Source organism: Nerophis lumbriciformis, linkage group LG24, assembly GCF_033978685.3.
Source record: "Nerophis lumbriciformis linkage group LG24, RoL_Nlum_v2.1, whole genome shotgun sequence".
NCBI lineage: Eukaryota > Metazoa > Chordata > Actinopteri > Syngnathiformes > Syngnathidae > Nerophis > Nerophis lumbriciformis.
In genome coordinates this window covers 38,352,825-38,371,293 of record NC_084571.2, presented here as the reverse complement: position 1 = coordinate 38,371,293, position 18,469 = coordinate 38,352,825, and the positions used below count along the sequence as shown (strand labels likewise).

Genomic DNA, 18,469 nt, shown 5'->3' with positions numbered 1-18,469 from the left:
GGTTGGCAAGTATGCCTCATTGCAAAAAGTCAATTACTTCTGCTGAGATTACCCCCCTTCCTTCAGCAGTAGCCTTAGTGATGTAACCAGGGACCTCCCAAATAAATAGTGAAGCACGTGGGCTGGACTTCAGACCGTAGTTTGGATCTGTAACTCGAGTACAGCCCATTGTCTCTGCATGATTCCTTGCTTCTTGTCTGTTTAATAGATATCATCAGTGTTTAAACCTGACATCTTCTATTCAACAAATAGTTTTCATATTAGACCAACAGGGACACTAAAAAGGTGTGTTATGGTTTGTGCCACGGCGCCATCTTTCGGACGAGTTTTCTCACTGCAAATGCTACGGATTGAAAATAAAGTTCCTGGTTTCTTGCCTTCAATCAGAAGAATAACTGCTTGAAAGAATTCTCGATTCATCACCCCCAAGCAACGTTTTCTAAGTTTTACAATGCAACTAAAACAATTCACACTTACTAAACCGTCTCAGGTGTGATGTTGGTAGGGGTGTTTTCATGCATAGCTCGCGTCGTTGACATGAGAGAAAATGCTAAAATGTTTACAAGTGTGTGTGTTAGTATTAGTACCTTACAATGACATTCATTTTGTATTGTTTCAGTTTTGTAAATTCACCAAACAAATCATTGTGGAGTTGACATAAGTCTGTTTAGCTGATTGGAGAGTTATTCCCCAGCTAGTGAGTCCATGACCATGACTTCCGTTTTGTTTGATCAGCCGTTTTACTGCTGTGTGACAGGGCACGTCGCAAATAAACATATGCATACTTGCCAACCTTGAGACCTCCGATTTCGGGAGGTGGGGGGTGGGGGGGGGGCGTGGTCGGGGTGGGGGCGGGGGCATGGTTGGGGGCGGGGCTAAGAGGGGAGGAGTATATTTACAGCTAGAATTCACCAAGTCAAGTATTTCATATAAATATATATATATATATATATATATATGTATGTGTGGGAAAAAAAATCACAAGACTACTTCATCTCTACAGGCCTGTTTCATGAGGGGGTTCCCTCAATCATCAGGAGACTTCCTGATGATTGAGGGAACCCCCTCATGAAACAGGCCTGTAGAGATGAAGTAGTCTTGTGATTTTTTTCCCCCACACATACATATATTGCGCTCTACTACGGTATCGAGCACTATTTTTTGGATAACCTTATCAAGACATATATATATATATATATATATATATATATATATATATATATATATATATATATATATATAAGAAATACTTGACTTTCAGTGAATTCTAGTTATATATATATATATATTTTATATACCTATATATATATATATATATATATATATATATATATATATATATATATATATATATACATATATATATATATATAAAAGAAATACGTGAATTTCAGTGTTCATTTATTTACACATATACACACACATAACACTCATCTACTCATTGTTGAGTTAAGGGTTGAATTGTTCATCCTTGTTCTATTCTCTGTCACTATTTTTCTAACCATGCTGAACACCCTTTCGCAGGTACCCAGAAAGGTTTCGAGTACCACCAAAAAAACTGAATCTCTGAAGACAGTATAAAAATCTGTGTTAAAGGTGTACAAATACTGTTTGTATAATAAGCATGTTATTTTTTTTTTTTACAAATGAAGGTTAAGAGTTCAGTACTAAAAAAGAAAAGAAAAGAAAGTGGCTTAAGTACAGTGTTTTAATCGAGCTGCCGCATTTTTTGGTTGGGATGTTTATTTATTTTGAGTAACTTCTGTACATTTCTAAAAGGGGAGGAATGTAATAGAGTGATCTATGTTTGTCTGTTGCCATCTCCTGGTGAATGTTGGCTATAGCGTACTGGCGTTACTTTTTGGTTGGCCAACAATTTACGTGGTGTTGCGCACACGACGTCACTCAGGTCCGCATGGAGCTGGAGGGGGCGTGGCTTCCAGCTCCGCCTGAATTTCGGGAGATTTTCGGGTAGAAAATTTGTCCCGGGAGGTTTTCGGGAGAGGCGCTGAATTTCGGGAGTCTCCCGGAAAATCCGGGAGGGTTGGCAAGTATGAATATATGTAAAATAATGTTTTTCTAACATCTGCTGGGTGCGGCTTGATGACTCGTGCGCTCTTTAACCCGCAAAATACAGTAACCAAGTTTCCCCTTTGCGATGCCGTGAATACACTACAACCCTTTTCAACTCTTTGCCTTCGTACTGGAATACTTCTACTCGGTTTCTGTACGTCGCAAATGTGTTCAGCCTTCGGAACACAAGGGAGGGCTGACTGGAATTGAGGTTTGCTACGAGAGATCTTCCCTTATTTATTGAGGCAGTGTGATGAGAGAACAATATTCCATGTTTGTTTGTGAGACTGCCAGAAATCCTCTGTGGCAAGTGTGTGTTCTCTCTCTCACTGAGTGTGTACAGTTCGCATTCCTCCTATTTCATGCAAAGAACCCCCATCCTGCTCTCTGGTGTGACTTTCCAGGCTTTTCTCTAACCCCCCCAGAGGGAACCAATAAGACCACTTCATGGTCTCTGGTGGTTAGAAGCCACGGTTCTCCCTGCCCTAGCAGCCTCTCTGGAAAGTGATCTCTGGTGGGGTTTCTTGATATAGAGCCATGCTGAATGGCTTGGGGTGGGAGCGGAGTTGAGAACTGTGCCAACACACTGAGAACTAAAGATTCAGCCCACAACTCAGCTTGTCTGCTCTGGCTGTTTTGTTCCAATGGCTGTACAAAGTAGCCATGTTGTTGTTATCAACAATGATAAGGAAAAGGCCGTTCAAAAAAACGATATTTGCTCGCCTCTCCTGCAGTTAACCCGGCGGATATAAAAGAGCATTTCTTTTCTCTCTGGGCGCTTCATGTTCAAACCGTGACCTCGGTCTTGCTGTTGGTGGGAAGTCCCTTGTGCTTGGGGTGCACATGCGGCGAGTGGCCGTAGGCCAGCGGTTGGGAGAAGAGCTCGGGCAGCGTCTCGATGCTGAACTGCCTCTTGTTGGAGTAGGCCTGGCGCCGGCTGTTGGGCTGGTGCAGCGGCTGGTGGTGCACCTGCTGGATGGGGTGGTGCTGCTGGCCCATGTGGGACGCAGCAGGGCGCTGGGCGTGGCTCTTACTGGGGTCCCAGGCTTTGAAGGCCGAGCCTGACGTCAGCGGGTGGGTGTTGGTTTTAGAGATCTTGGGCTTGGGGATCTGGGAAGCGTTGATGGTGATGGCCAGCGGTGCGTGGATGTCGGGCGGTGGGAGGAAGGACTTTTCCTTCGGGTGGAAGTTGATTGGCTGGAAAGTAGGAGGAGACTGGCGGTGGGTGTAGTCCACCATGGGGTAGCTCTTGTAGTAATCTCTGGGGGTTGTGTCTGGATTGGTAGGAGACAAAGGATACAAAGTAGGTGAACAGACGTGAAGGTTCTAGGTCACATGTGTCAAACTCAAATCTGCCATCATTTAATCTGGCTCAGCATCGGGCTTGTCACAACATTTGATGTGTCTTGTCACAAGGGAACCCACACAGTCACGGGAAGAACATGCAAACTCCACACAGAACGACCCCGAGCCCAGGGATCGAATCCAAGACCTTCGTTTTGTGCACTAACCCTTTGCCCCACGGTGCTGTCCTCACCACAATGTAATAGATTTATTTCTCGATCCACAATCTCTCCCTCTACAAAGTCTGATGTAGTTGAACGTCCTGTTCTTCTATTTCTACTTTGAACTAGCCTGAGTCAACAGCTCCTCCCCTGCTGAAGTGCACTCCGTTTTGCCTCAGTTGCTTCAAGACCATAAATCAGTTAATCAATTCCATGCAATCAATATCTTCCTTTGGTGTTTCATCAAGGGTGCTGCCCACCCCTAAGTCAAAGCCAGTTCCTCTAAAGACTAAACCATCAAAGCAAACCTTCAGGCTGTGTGCTATGTTTGTTATTTCATGGAAGTGTTGACCACGGAGCTTCTAGAAGAGGTACATGACGGACATTAAAACCTTCATTCTAGCCTGATTTAGCCATTCCTTTACCACTTTTGAGGTGTGTTTGGGGTCATTGTCCTGTTGGAACACCCAACTGCGCCCAAGACCCAACCTCCGGGCTGATGATTTTAGCTTGTCCTGAAGAATTTGGAGGTAAGGACCGAAATCATGGTCCCAATACGGGAAACCATTGCATCTAATAGAGAATGTCTCATTTAAAAAAGAATATCAAAATGAGGGTGGTCCCAAAAAGGAGGGATTTTTCAAATGGACTGTGTGTCGCTTTTAAAAATGCTCCCCCTCTGGTCAACATATGAAATAACAAGTGTGTGTAAACAATTTAAATGTGCCCCCATTTGCCAAAATAATAATTAAAAAAAATACATATATATATAGAGACATACTGTAATAATGAAGTAAATAATGAAGATTAAAACCAATTACTAACAAAAAATCTGAATTTTTTTACTAAAAGCAGTATTTTTCTCACAATGTGTCGATTTTTTTCCTATAAAATTGGCAAAAAAATTCTCATTCTTTCTGTTGTATTGCAATATTTTCTCGTAAAATTATTACTTTATGTAAAATTATTACTTTTTAATGCAAAATGATGACATTTGTCATGTAAAATTCTGACTTTTATCACAGTATTGCCAATTTTTTTGTTGTTCTTGTAAAACAGTGACAAATTATGACTTTTGTCATAATTTTGCCCAGTGAAATGCCGATTATTATTATATTATTGCCAAGTTTTCTTATAAAATTGTTTACATGCACTTGTAAAGAACATAATGTCATGGCTGTCAGCTAAATTTGTTGGTTTTCTGACATGGACTTGTTTCTTCAGCATTGTCCACACGTTTAAGTCAGGACTTAAGGCCATTCTGAAACCTTCATTCTAGCCTGATTTAGCCATTCCTTTACCACTTTTGAGGTGTGTTTGGGGTCATTGTCCTGTTGGAACACCCAACTGCGCCCAAGACCCAATCTCCGGGCTGATGATTTTAGGTTTTCCTGAAGAATTTGGAGGTAAGGACCGAAATCATGGTCCCAATACGGAAAACCATTACATCTAATAGAGAATATCAAAATGAAGGTGGTCTCAAAAAGGAGGGATTTTTCAAATTGACTGTGTGTCGCTTTTAAAAGTGCTCCCCCTATGGTCAACATATGAAATAACAAGTGTGTTTAAAAAATTTAAAGTGCTCCCCCTCTGGCCAACATATGTAATAACAAGTGTGTGTAAAAAATGTAAATGTGGCCCCATTGGCCAAAATAAAAAAATAAAAATAAAAATACATATGTATATAGAGACATACTGTAATAACAAAGTAAATAATGAAGATTAAAACCAATTACTAATAAAAAATTCGGATTTTTTTTTTGTAACTAAAAGCAGTAATTCCGATTTTATTTCTTACTAAAAGCAGTATTTTTCTCACAATGTGTCGATTTTTTTCCTATAAAATTGGCAAAAAAATTCTCATTCTTTCTGTTGTATTGCAATATTTTCTCGTAAAATTATTACTTTATGTAAAATTATTACTTTTTAATGCAAAATGATGACATTTGTCATGTAAAATTCTGACTTTTATCACAGTATTGCCAATTTTTTTGTTGTTCTTGTAAAACAGTGACAAATTATGACTTTTGTCATAATTTTGCCCAGTGAAATGCCGATTATTATTATAATATTGCCAAGTTTTCTTATACAATTGTTTACATGCACTTGTAAAGAACATAATGTCATGGCTGTCAGCTAAATTTGTTGGTTTTCTGACATGGACTTGTTTCTTCAGCATTGTCCACACGTTTAAGTCAGGACTTAAGGCCATTCTGAAACCTTCATTCTAGCCTGATTTAGCCATTCCTTTACCACTTTTGAGGTGTGTTTGGAGTCATTGTCCTGTTGGAACACCCAACTGCGCCCAAGACCCAACCTCCGGGCTGATGATTTTAGCTTGTCCTGAAGAATTTGGAGGTAAGGACCGAAATCATGGTCCCAATACGGAAAACCATTGCATCTAATAGAGAATGTCTCATTTAAAAAAGAATATCAAAATGAAGGTGGTCTCAAAAAGGAGGGATTTTTCAAATTGACTGTGTGTCGCTTTTAAAAGTGCTCCCCCTCTGGTCAACATATGAAATAACAAGTGTGTGTAAAAAATGTAAATGTGCCCCCATTTGCCAAAATAATAATTAAAAAAAATACATATGTATATAGAGACATACTGTAATAATAAAGTAAATAATGAAGATTAAAACCAATTACTAACAAAAAATTCAGATTTTTTGTTAGTAATTAGTAATTTTTTTTTACTAAAAGCAGTATTTTTCTCACAATGTGTCGATTTTTTTCCTATAAAATTGGCAAAAAAATTCTCATTCTTTCTGTTGTATTGCAATATTTTCTCGTAAAATTATTACTTTATGTAAAATTATTACTTTTTAATGCAAAATGATGACATTTGTCATGTAAAATTCTGACTTTTATCACAGTATTGCCAATTTTTTTGTTGTTCTTGTAAAACAGTGACAAATTATGACTTTTGTCATAATTTTGCTCAGTGAAATGCCGATTATTATTATATTATTGCCAAGTTTTCTTATAAAATTGTTTACATGCACTTGTAAAAAACATAATGTCATGGCTGTCAGCTAAATTTGTTGGTTTTCTGACATGGACTTGTTTCTTCAGCATTGTCCACACGTTTAAGTCCGGACTTATGGAAGGCCATTCTAAAACCTTATTTCTAGCCTGATTTTTTGTGATATTGTTAGTTTTGGACTCCCTTAGTTCCTGTTTTTGTGGACCCTTGTTTGCTTTTAGTTACCATGGTTGCTTATTATTTTCACCTGCCTCTGATTGGTGTTCGGGACGCTCACCTGTACCCCCGAGCACTAATCAGAGGCATTATTAAAGCCTGCCTTTGCCGGTCAGTCGGCAGTTCAGCTAAATGTGTTGATTTTCTGACATGGACTTGTTTCTTCAGCATTGTCCATACGTTTAAGTCAGGACTTTGGGAAGGCCATTCTGAAACCTTCATTCTAGCCTGATTAACCCATTCCTTTACCACTTTTGACGTGTGTTTGTTAGAATAATTATGTGTATATTATCACACCAATGCTTAAAGTCCGTTGCTTTATTTATTTAGCTATTGTGCTCAAGTTAGACTTTTCTAATCTGTACAAGAACACAAACTTCTTGTCTGAGGGGGGCCTCAGCCGTAGAAGTTATCTTTGTTTTAGCCCGCTAACAGCCAAGGACTTCAAGGACCTCAACAGAGAAAAGATGACAGCACGCAGACGAAGCAGAGACTTCAAGGACCTCAACGAAGATAAGATGACAACACGCAGACGAAGCGGGGACAAGGCGAAATCACAAGGCCCCCCAGCACATTCCGTCACGTATTGTGCGTCCTGGACCTGCTTTGCATAATATATGTGACCACTCCTTTTAGAGGCGGCCTTAGTGTTGTTGACTGTGGAACTCCTGAATAAATAGAGGGACGCAGGAGCTGAACTTTAGAGCGTAGGGCGAGACTGTGACTAAGTGTGCAGCTCCATGCGTTCTCCTCATGAGCTAAATTGAACTCGGTCTCTGCATGATTCCTTGCTTCTTGTCTGATTAATAGATGTCATCAGTGTTTGAACCTGACACCCAACTGCGCCCAAGACCCAACTTCCGGGCTGATGATTTTAGCTTGTCCTGAAGAATTTGGAGGTAATCCTCCTTTTTCATTGTCCCATTTACTCTCTGTAAAGCACCAGTTCCATTGGCAGCAAAACAGGCCCAGAGCATAATACTACCACCACCATGCTTGACGGTAGGTCTGGTGTTCCTGGGATTAAAGGCCTCACCTTTTCTCCTCCAAACATATTGCTGGGTATTGTGGCCAAACAGCAACATTTTTGTGAAGGTGTGAAAAAGTTAAGACATAAATCATGGTCCCAATACGGAAAACCATTGCATCTCACAGAGAATGTCTCATTTGCACCCCTGGTGATGAAATCTATCAAAATGAGGGTGGTCCCAAAAATGAGGGATTTTTCAAATTGACTGTATGTCGCTTTTAAAAGTGCTCCCCCTCTGGTCAACATATGAAATAACAAGTGTGTGTAAATATTTGAAGTGCTCCCCCTCTGGCCAACATGTGGAATAAATTGAAATGCGCCACCTATGGCCAAAATTAATATATATAAAATAAATTTTTTTTTTATATAGAGACATACCGTAATAACTTGAAGTAAATAATGAAGATTAAAACCAATTACAAACAAAAAATTCTGAAAAAAATGTGTCCACTTTTTTCTTATAAAATTGGCAAAAATGTCTCATGTTCTTTCTGTAATATTGCAATATTTTCTCGTAAAATTATGACTTTTTTTATGTAAAATTATGACTTTTTAATGCAAAATGGTGACATTTGTCATGTAAAATTCTGACTTGTATCGCAATATTGCCAATTTTTTTGTTGTTCTTGTAAAACGTTGACATTTTTTGAGTAAAATGAGTCATTATTTTGCCAATTGAAATTCCGATTCTTATTATAATATTGCCAAAAAGTTAAAGTTTTCTTATAAAATTGTGACTTTTGTTGAGTAAAATGACGACTCTTTTTATAAAATTGTGAAAATGTTAAGCTTTTCTTGTAAAATTGTGACTGTTATTGAGTAAAATTCCAGATTTTAATCACAATATTGCACAAAAGTTATGTTTTTCTTGTAACATTTTGACTTGCATTGAGTAAAATGACGAATTTTATTATAGTACCGCCAAAATTATACGGTAGACATGGTGTTCCTGGGATTAAAGGCCTCACCTTTTCTCCTCCAAACATATTGCTGGGTTTTGTGGCCAAACAGCAACATTTTTGTTTCATCTGACCACAGAACTTTCCTCCAGAAGGTCTTATCTTTGTCAAATTATTATCAAATGATTGGAAACTCATGACAGCCATGACATGATGTTCTTTACAAGTGTATGTACATTTTTGACCACGACTGTACATGTCGCAGGAAGAAGGAGTGTTGTACAAAAGCATAAGGACTGAAAGTAGAACGGGTTCAGCACGTCATGTCAGATTAGTGCCTTGCTTTGTGAGCAGAACGCGACTCTGCTGCTCGGTCATCACCACAAACACACAAACACACAAACACACACACACTCGCCTTAAGACACTACCAACCTTGTTTTACCCCTTTTATGAATAATTGTCTCCCCCTCGAAAAACAAGGCATCCTTCAGTCGGTCTTTTCCTTCTACATCATACGGTTTATGGTGTCGTGTTATTGTGTTTCTTCTTCTCTTCTGCAGTAACGGTATTGTGTTGCATGGAAACTACGTCACTGATCTGGGAAAGGAGCGATGCAACGTTGGTGTGCAAGGTGCAGTCTCAGCACCAGAAGCATCCTTGGAGTCAAAATGTGGTCATAAAGATTGCAAAGCTTTGGCCCACACTTGCATGCTGCATTACCTGGCAACCCACCAGTGACTCCTGATGTGTGTGTGTCCTTGCATGCTGCATTACCTGGCAACCCACCAGTGACTCCTGATGTGTCTGTGTCCTTGGTCCACACGGCCAGGACTCTCAAAATACTGTTGCTTTATCTCCTAGCCCAGGGGTCGGCAACCCAAAATGTTGAAAGAGCCATATTGGACCAAAAATACAAAAACAAATCTGTCTGGAGCCGCAAAAATTAAAAAAATTAAAAGCCATATTACATACAGATAGTGTGTCTTGAGATATAAATTGAATTAAGAGGACTTAAAGGAAACTAAATGAGCTCAAATATAGCTACAAATGAGGCATAATGATGCAATATGTACATATAGCTAGCCTAAATAGCATGTTAGCATCGATTAGCTTGCAGTCATGCAGTGACCAAATATGCCTGATTAGCACTCCACACAAGTCAATAACATCAACAAAACTCACCTTTGTGGATTCATGCGCAACGTTAAAAGTTTGGTGGACAAAATGAGACAGAAAAAGAAGTGGCATAAAACACGTCCTAGAAAGTCGGAGAAAGTTATACATGTAAACAAACTAAGGTGAGTTCAAGGACCGCCAAAATTAGTAGGACAAAACGGTACTCGCTAAATACTCGAATCAGTGAAGCATGTTTAATATAAACAGTGTGCTTTGTAACAATTAGGGAGGTTTGTGTCATGTTTGTCCTCCTACATAAACCATATTAAAACAAAAAATAATTTTTTTCCCCCTCATCTTTTTCCATTTTTCATACATTTTTTAAAAAGCTCCAGAGAGCCACTAGGGCGGCGCTAAAGAGCCGCATGCGGCTCTAGAGCCGCGGGTTGCCGACCCCTGTCCTAGCCAAATAAATGCATGTTGGAAATCATAGGGCACTCATGAATTTTTTGGGGTATTAAATGGATGGATGGCTGGATATATATATATACATACAGTCGTGGTCAAAAGTGTGCATACACTTGTAAAGAACATCATGTCATGGCTGTCTTGACTTTACAATCATTTACATTTTTTTGTGATGTAGTGATTGGAGCACATACTTGTTGCTCACAAAATACATTCATGAAGTTTGCTTCTTTTATGAATTTATTATGGGTCTACTGAAAATGTGAATAAATGTGCTGGGTCAAAAGTATCCATACAGCAATGTTAATATTTGCTTACATGTCCCTTGGCAAGTTTACCTGCAATAAGGCACTTTTGGTAGCCATCCACAAGCTTCTGCTTGACATTTTGACCACTCCTCTTGACCTACATCGTGCAAATTTGTTGGTTTTCTGACATGGACTTGTTTCTTCAGCATTGTCCACACATTGTCAGAACAGTTATGGGTTGGAGGAGGGAGTTGTGACGGCACAGTTCCACAAGGGGGCAATATTGCTCTATGTATTTATATTATATTGTGGAGTGTTTACGCCAGTCGTCAGCCCTCTTGGACTGAACAGTCAGTAACTTTCACAATGAAAGTCGTTGGGGAAACGTAAAATAGATTTCGGGTGTAGAGTTTTTAAACATCAGTGGACATATGACTTTTTTTTCTTCAGTATTGTCCACACGTTTAAGTCAGGACTTTGGGAAGGCCATTCTAAAACCTTCATTCTAGCCCGGTTTAGCCATTCATTTACCACTTTTGACGTGTATTTGAGGTCGTTGTCCTGTTGGAACACCCAACTGCGCCCAAGACCCAACCTCCGGGCTGATGATTTTAGCTTGTCCTGAAGAATTTGGAGGTAATCCTCCTTTTTCATTGTCCCATTTACTCTCTGTAAAGCAGCAGTTCCATTGGCAGCAAAACAGACCCAGAGCATAATACTACCACCACCATGCTTGACGGCAGGGATGGTGTTCCTGGGATTTAAGGCCTCACATTTTTTCCTACAAACATATTGCTGGGTATTGTGGCCAAACGGCTCAATTTGTGTTTCCTCTGACACCACATGGACAAAGATAAGACCTTCTAGAGGAAAGTCCTGTGGTCAGACCCACATTCAAAATAAACCGATACCATGAAGCATAAATGTTAGTTGTTTGGTCTCCAGTTAGATCGCTGATTAGGTTGTTACGTTACACCGGAAACATTGGTTCAGACTAATGGAGTCAATAAAGAAGAAAGAACAATTAATTAATTAATTTGTTTTTGTTATTTAGCCATATCAACTTTTATGGGTATTGTCTAAACAACTAAGATATTTTTGTACATATGTCCGCAATGTACAATGTTAATATTATTATTTGACATTATTTTTCACTCGTTCATTCTATTGTTTTCTTCCCATTAAATCATATTTACTTTTGTCCTGTTTAATACTTTATATGAAATTGTGATGAACAAAGTCTATTCCTTAACAAATAAATCTGTTCTAAATATAAGATCTTTTTGGGAACAAATTATTCATGGAAATTTAATGAAATGTAAAACCTCCGAAATACAAATAAATAAGAATTATGAAAAATGTAACATATTATAAAAAAATAATAATCATGAAATTATTTTAAAAAATTAATTTCGAATGTGCCTAATTTGTCTATGTCATGTCTGTGTAATGTCGGAGGCAGATATTTACATATATCCGAATTGAAGTTGTACTTCTTTTATTTCATAGTCATATTTGAAAACAGCTCGTGTTTTCCATTTCTTCTCTTGCTGCTTTGTCTGCAAGTAAACTGTGTGTGTTAACCTTGAGTTCTTTGGAATGTGTTTAGACTAGCATGTATTTTGGCTACAGAGAGGGGAGAAAAGAGAGGGTTTTGGGATCGGGAAAGAGAGACCATTTTGGCGGGGCGATAGAATGTTCTATGCTGGACTGGTCTGAAAGTATATCTGCAAAGCTTTGAAAATATACAACAAAGTACCTATTCTGTCTCTGGTGGTTTTTCAACTCAGCTTTAAGTGTCGTAAAAAGCTTGGGAGCGACTTGTGACTTGAATTCCCTGGGAGGAACAACTGGTCCAAAACGCAACAATTATCATGTTTTGTTTTGTTTAGTTATTGGACTCTTTAGTTTCTGGCTTTTCACTCCCTTGTCTTGTCTCCATAGTTACCCATTAGTTTCACCTGTTCCACGTTTGGACTCATTATGCACTCTTGTTTGTCACCATAGCAACCCATTAGTTTTCACCTGTCATGTCACGCACCTGTTTTGAGTCACGCACCTGTTGTTAATCATGTCTGTGTTATTTAAGCTTTTCATTTCCTGTTGTTCGTCCTGGTGTCATATCTTTTCTAACCCTGCTATCCTCTCGTTTCAAGCCCTGTTCACGGTCCCGTGCCACAGTAAGTGTTTTTTTTATTTCGTGTTCAGTTTCTGCCTTTGTGCAAGTTTTGTTTTCATTCGACAAGTTTTTTTTTTACCTTCCTTCCGCCATTGTGCGCGCTTTTTGTTTGTTCCTTTTTGATAGTAATAAATAAATCATGTACCCACCTTCAAGCCATGTCCGATCCAAATTCACTTGCATCTCGGGAAAACAAAAACTCCATAGTCCAAGTCATGACAGTCTATAATTAATATGTATTGATATTTTCGTTTTCCAAGATAGTTACTTTGCACCGAGTCCATGGGATTTTGTCAAGTACCGCTGACTTTTATGCATATGAATCAGGCACAATGATTAATATTATTCATTATCATAATATTATAGCAAGTGCATTACCTCAAGAACTAGAGCTGTGAGAAACAAATGGTCATATAAATATACAATGATGGTAGAATCCGATCTATATCCATGTCTGGTCCCAGTGTGATTCTATGAACAACACCCGTAGGTGAAGTGTGACAATGACCTGTGAGCCTGTGACTGTGTCGAGACTACAAAACCCAACATGAAATGTCATCAAACATACTGTCAGTGCAGAGAAAATGCAAGCTTGCACTTTTTGTTGACGTCTTAATGAGACGTTTCTCATGGGGAGAATATACGTGCTGACTTGTGCCCTGGCCTAGACCGAAAGTAATAACCATATACATCATTTGGCGTCGATTGTCAAGTGTTCAGGCTCGGGTTGCGCAGTGTACTGTAGACCAGGGTCCCCACTGAGGGCCATCACTCTGAAAAACCAAAGCATCTGTTGCCATGATCCTGTCAGGAATTGTAGGCGACGAACCCCAAGATGCAGAGAAGGCAGAAAGCATTGTGCGGGAAAACATGATTTAATGTTCATAAAATAAAGGAAAAAACACAAACCAGGAACTAGGAACAGGAAACAGGATGCCAGGAAAACAGGAACTGGAAGACGAGGAACAAAAAGACAGCAAGCTACAAACTGTCATGTCTGTGTAATCATGTTTTGTTTTAAGTCATGTTTTGTTTAGTTTCTGTCTTTTCACTCCCTTGTCTTGTTTCCATGATTACCCCATTAATTTCACCTGTTCCACGTTTGGACTCATTGTGCACTCTTGATTGTCACCATAGCAACCCATTAGTTTTCACCTGTCACGTCACGCACCTGTTTCACGTTTTGAGTCACGCACCTGTTTTCGTTAATCAAGTCTGTAGTATTTAAGTTCAGTGTTTTTAGTTTGTCTTTCTGACGACATCACCACATTTATGCTCTGTCCATTCTTTCCATGTCCATTCCTCAAGCAACTATTTTTGTCCAAGCCAAGTAAGTTTTTGTTCCATGTTTATAGTCTTTTTGGTTTCATAGTTTGTTCTCCGCCATTGTGCGTGTTTTTCGTTTGTACTTTTTTCTATAGTCTTTTGATTTCATAGTTTATTCTCCGCCACTGTGCGCGCTTTCATTTATTCCTTTTTTTTGGATAATAATTAATAAATCATGTACCTTCATTCCCGTCTCGCCCGAGCCAACTTTCCGTTGCATCCCGGAAAAGCAAACACCCAAGACCAAGTCATGACACAAACAACTACAATATATAGCTTACCGCTACCGCTTACAGATACACTGGCATCGACAAGTAGGAATGACAATAATCCAGCACTGACTGGAGGGGAAGGCAGGTTTAAATAGCAGCTGGCTGATTGACACCAGGTGTGGCCAGGTGCCAATCAGCCACAGCTGAGGGGAAGCAGCACTCAGGGAGACAATCAGGAAATGAAGACAAAATAAAAGCGCTGACAGAAAACTAAGACAAACGCAGAGGAAAAACTAAAACACAGTCAAACTGTCAGGGACAAGCCTGACAGATCCGTGGTTCGGATCATGTTTTGTGTTTGTTTTGGACTCCTTTAGTTCCTGTTTGTGCACCTCCTGAGTTTGTTACCCTGGCTACTTTTGATTTTCACCTGCCTCTGTTGTTCCGGACGCGCATCTGTTGCTCACCAAAGACACTATTTAAGCCTGCCTTTGCCGGTCACCCGTCCTGGCTTCTTTGTTTGCTTCATGCTTCAAGTTTTGCTTGTCCCCTAGCCTATGCTAAGTTTAGTTTCGAGTGCAATTGGCACCTTGTTCCGTCGCCTGGTTTTCTGTTTTTGTACCTCTTTGAGTGTTTTTTGAGGATTAAATGATGTTCCTACCTGCAAGTCCTGTCCGGAGTCGTCCGTTTGCATCCCGGGGAAAACGAACCGCGCAGTAAGCCGCAACCAACCCGTGACATCTGTGGGCCGTTTTGATATTTTTCATTTTCAAAACCAATATAATATATACTTTATTTTTTTCAAACTCCCCTCAAGTTTGGTCCAGTAAGGGCCTCAGTCTTAAAAATGTTAATAATAAGTAATTCATTAATTAACACATCCATCCAGTGACGTGCGGTGAGGTTGATGGCTGGTGAGGCACTGACTTCATCACAGTCAGATTTACAAACATATGAACCCTAAAGAGTATCTTATTCACCATTTGATTGGCAGCAGTTAACGGGTTATGTTTAAAAGTTCATACCAGCATTCTTCCCTGCTTGGCACTCAGCATCAAGGCTTGGAATTGGGGGTTAAATCACCAAAAATTATTCCCGGGCGCGGCGCCACTGCTGCCCACTGCTCCCCTCACCTCCCAGGGGGTGATCAAGGAGATGGGTCAAATGCAGAGGACACATTTCACCACACCTAGTGTGTGTGTGACAATCATTGCTACTTTAACTTAACTTTAACTTTACACATACAAACTGTAGCACACAAAAAAGCACATTTAATAAAAAAAACGTTATTATGGTCTTACCTTTACTTATAAATGAAGTCCATGCGCTGCAACTAAAGCCCTCACTTAAACTTTCCACGTGCAAGATTGAATCTATTTAAAAAAGTGTAACCGAGGGTTTATAAATGTCGCCTATACTGTATGAAACTACAAAATAACAAACACGGAGGCTCCAGTTTACACGACGACCACTTTATTTACCTTCTTTCAAAAACCTCCGCTACGTGACATCACTTCCGCTCTTAGCGCCTTCAAAATAAGAGCTCAAGGCATATACTGTATAACAGCGCATAACAGGAACTTAACATCACAAAGAGGAAAGCCCATGAAAATAGGTTACAAAAGTTATTTAATAAGAAGTCAAAAAGTGCAAAAACAATAATGTTCGTGTTGGAGGAGTTGTGAATTAGGTACACCTGCAGTCTGCAGGTGTATCTAATGTTGTGTCCCTGCAGTCATTCACAACTCCTCCAACACCAACATTATTGTTTTTGCACTTTTTGGCTTCTTATGAAATCATTTTTTAAACTAGATTCAATCTTGCACGTGGAAAGTTTAAGTGTGGGCTTTAGTTGATATAACAATTCTACGGCGGGGGTGCAGGAGGCGAGCCTCAGCCAGTGGGTCTTTTGCAGCCGTTTTATGATCGCTCAGCACAAGAAATACTTTACACACATACAGTTGTTGACAAAATACACTGTACATTATATACCTCAGCTAACTAAACTATGGAAATGTATAATATAATTCATATAGCAATACGGTCTCACTGCACAGCAGGCCAGCAGTTAGCCGAGTCATTGCGCAATCCATGTTGAGGCACTGAGTGACGTGCCTCGACTGGCTGCTGTTCACCCCACCGTCTCTTCTCAGTATTTGAACGGCAAATGTGAAAATTCAGCGATTTTGAATAAAAATAATCTAAAACTGGTGAAGTTAAATGGAAAATAACTTTATAGTATAATCACTGGATACATATAACAATTTAATACAACATTTTTCTTTTTACATTTTTTTTCTTTCCATGATGGCCTCTAGTGACTGCACGTCACTGCATCCATCCATCCATTTTCTACCGCTTGTCTCTTTCAGGGTTGCAGGGGGTGCTGGAGCCTATCCCAGCTGCACTCGGGCGCAAGGCAGGGTACACCCTGGACAAGTCACCACCTCATCACAGGGCCAACACAGATAGACAGACAACATTCACACTCACATTCACACACTAGGGACTATTTAGTGTTGCCAATCAATTATTTTCTGCTATGCCCTTCTGGTAGGAAGAAAATATACTCTCAATGGTATAATTTGTCTATATAATTGTTGTAAGCACACATAATTGCATAACATTATATCCTTATTAACGAGGGCTGTCAGAGTTAACTCCTGTGATTAATCACAAAAAAGGCCTCACCTTTTCTCCTCCAAACATATTGCTGGGTGTTGTGGCCAAACAGCTCAATTTGTGTTTCCTCTGACCACGGAACTTTCCTCCAGAAGGTCTAATTGTAAGCTTTTTCTACTTACAGTCCCACAGATTCACACTGGAAGCTGTCATGTCTGTGTTGATCATGTTTTTGTTTGGCCATGTGCTGTTTGGTTTTGGACTCTTTTTAGTTCCGGCTTTTCACTCCCTTGTCTTGTTTCCATGGTTACCCATTAGTTTCACCTGTTCCACGTTTGGACTCATTGTGCACTCTTGTTTGTCACCATAGCAACCCATTAGTTTTCACCTGCCCTCACGACTCACGCACCTGTCTTTAATCATGTCACTATTATTTAAACCGATTGTTGCCAGGAAGTCTCCCTGGCGACATCATACCCCTGACACACTCTTTATCGTCACTCTGCATAATGCCATGTTCACAGTCCCATGCCAAGTACGTTTTTGTTTCATTGTTCACAGTTTCTGCCTTTGTGCTATAGTCTTTTTGGTTTCATAGTTTCCTGCACCCGGCCGCTCACTCTTAAAGACAAGAGATGATTAGTTTAACACGTACCACCTGCGCAAACTAATCATCTGCCAGCTGTGTCTCGCCGTCAACACATGCCACGCCCCCGTCTGATGGCGCTCTGCTTTCAGCACCCTGGACAGAGGCGCTGACCTATACTCCTGATCACAATCCCCTTCCACGCTAATCTTTGTCCATGTGATTGTGTTCGGCCACAATACCCAGCAATATGTTTGGAGGAGAAAAGGTGTGGCCTTTAATCCCAGGAACAGCATTTCCTACCGTCAAGCATGGTGGTGGTAGTATTATGCTCTGGGCCTGTTTTGCTGCCAATGGAACTGCTGCTTTACAGAGAGTAAATGGGACAATGAAAAAGGAGGATTACCTCCAAATTCTTCAGGACAAGCTAAAATCATCAGCCCGGAGGTTGGGTCTTGAGCGCAGTTGGGTGTTCCAACAAGACAACGACCCCAATCACAAAAAAGGCCTCACCTTTTCTCCTCCAAACATATTGCTGGGTATTGTGGCCAAACAGCTCTATTTTTGTTTCATATGACCACAGAAATTTCCTCCAGAAGGTCTAATTGTAAGCTTTTTCTACTTACAGTCCCACAGATTCACACTGGAAGCCAGTTACGCAGAGTTGACAGGGTTTAATATGGTTTTTGTAGTTCTTCAAATAGGTACTTTTGTTGACTTTTCAGTCTCTCTGATCCTTCCTCCCTCTCACTCTTAAAGACAAGAGATGATTAGTTTAACGCGTACCACCTGCGCAAACAAATCATCTGCCAGCTGTGTCTCGCCGTCAACACATGCCACGCCCCCGTCTGATGGCGCTCTGCTTTCAGCACCCTGGACAGAGGCGCTGACCTATACTCCTGATCACAATCCCCTTCCACGCTAATCTTTGTCCATGTGATTGTGTTCGGCCACAATACCCAGCAATATGTTTGGAGGAGAAAAGGTGTGGCCTTTAATC

General features: G+C 40.0%; 1 protein-coding gene across 1 annotated transcript in view; it reads right to left on the bottom strand.

The window, feature by feature from the left end:
• Positions 1-1,695: 1,695 nt before the first annotated feature.
• Positions 1,696-18,469, bottom strand: part of LOC133620505 (protein shisa-8) — a 248,240-nt gene continuing 231,466 nt past the window's right edge. Inside the window, exon 5 of the mRNA XM_061982070.2 lies at positions 1,696-3,347. Within this exon, the coding sequence (XP_061838054.1) occupies positions 2,860-3,347 (488 nt within the window). The 3' untranslated portion in view covers positions 1,696-2,859. The remainder of the gene's footprint in view (positions 3,348-18,469) is intronic.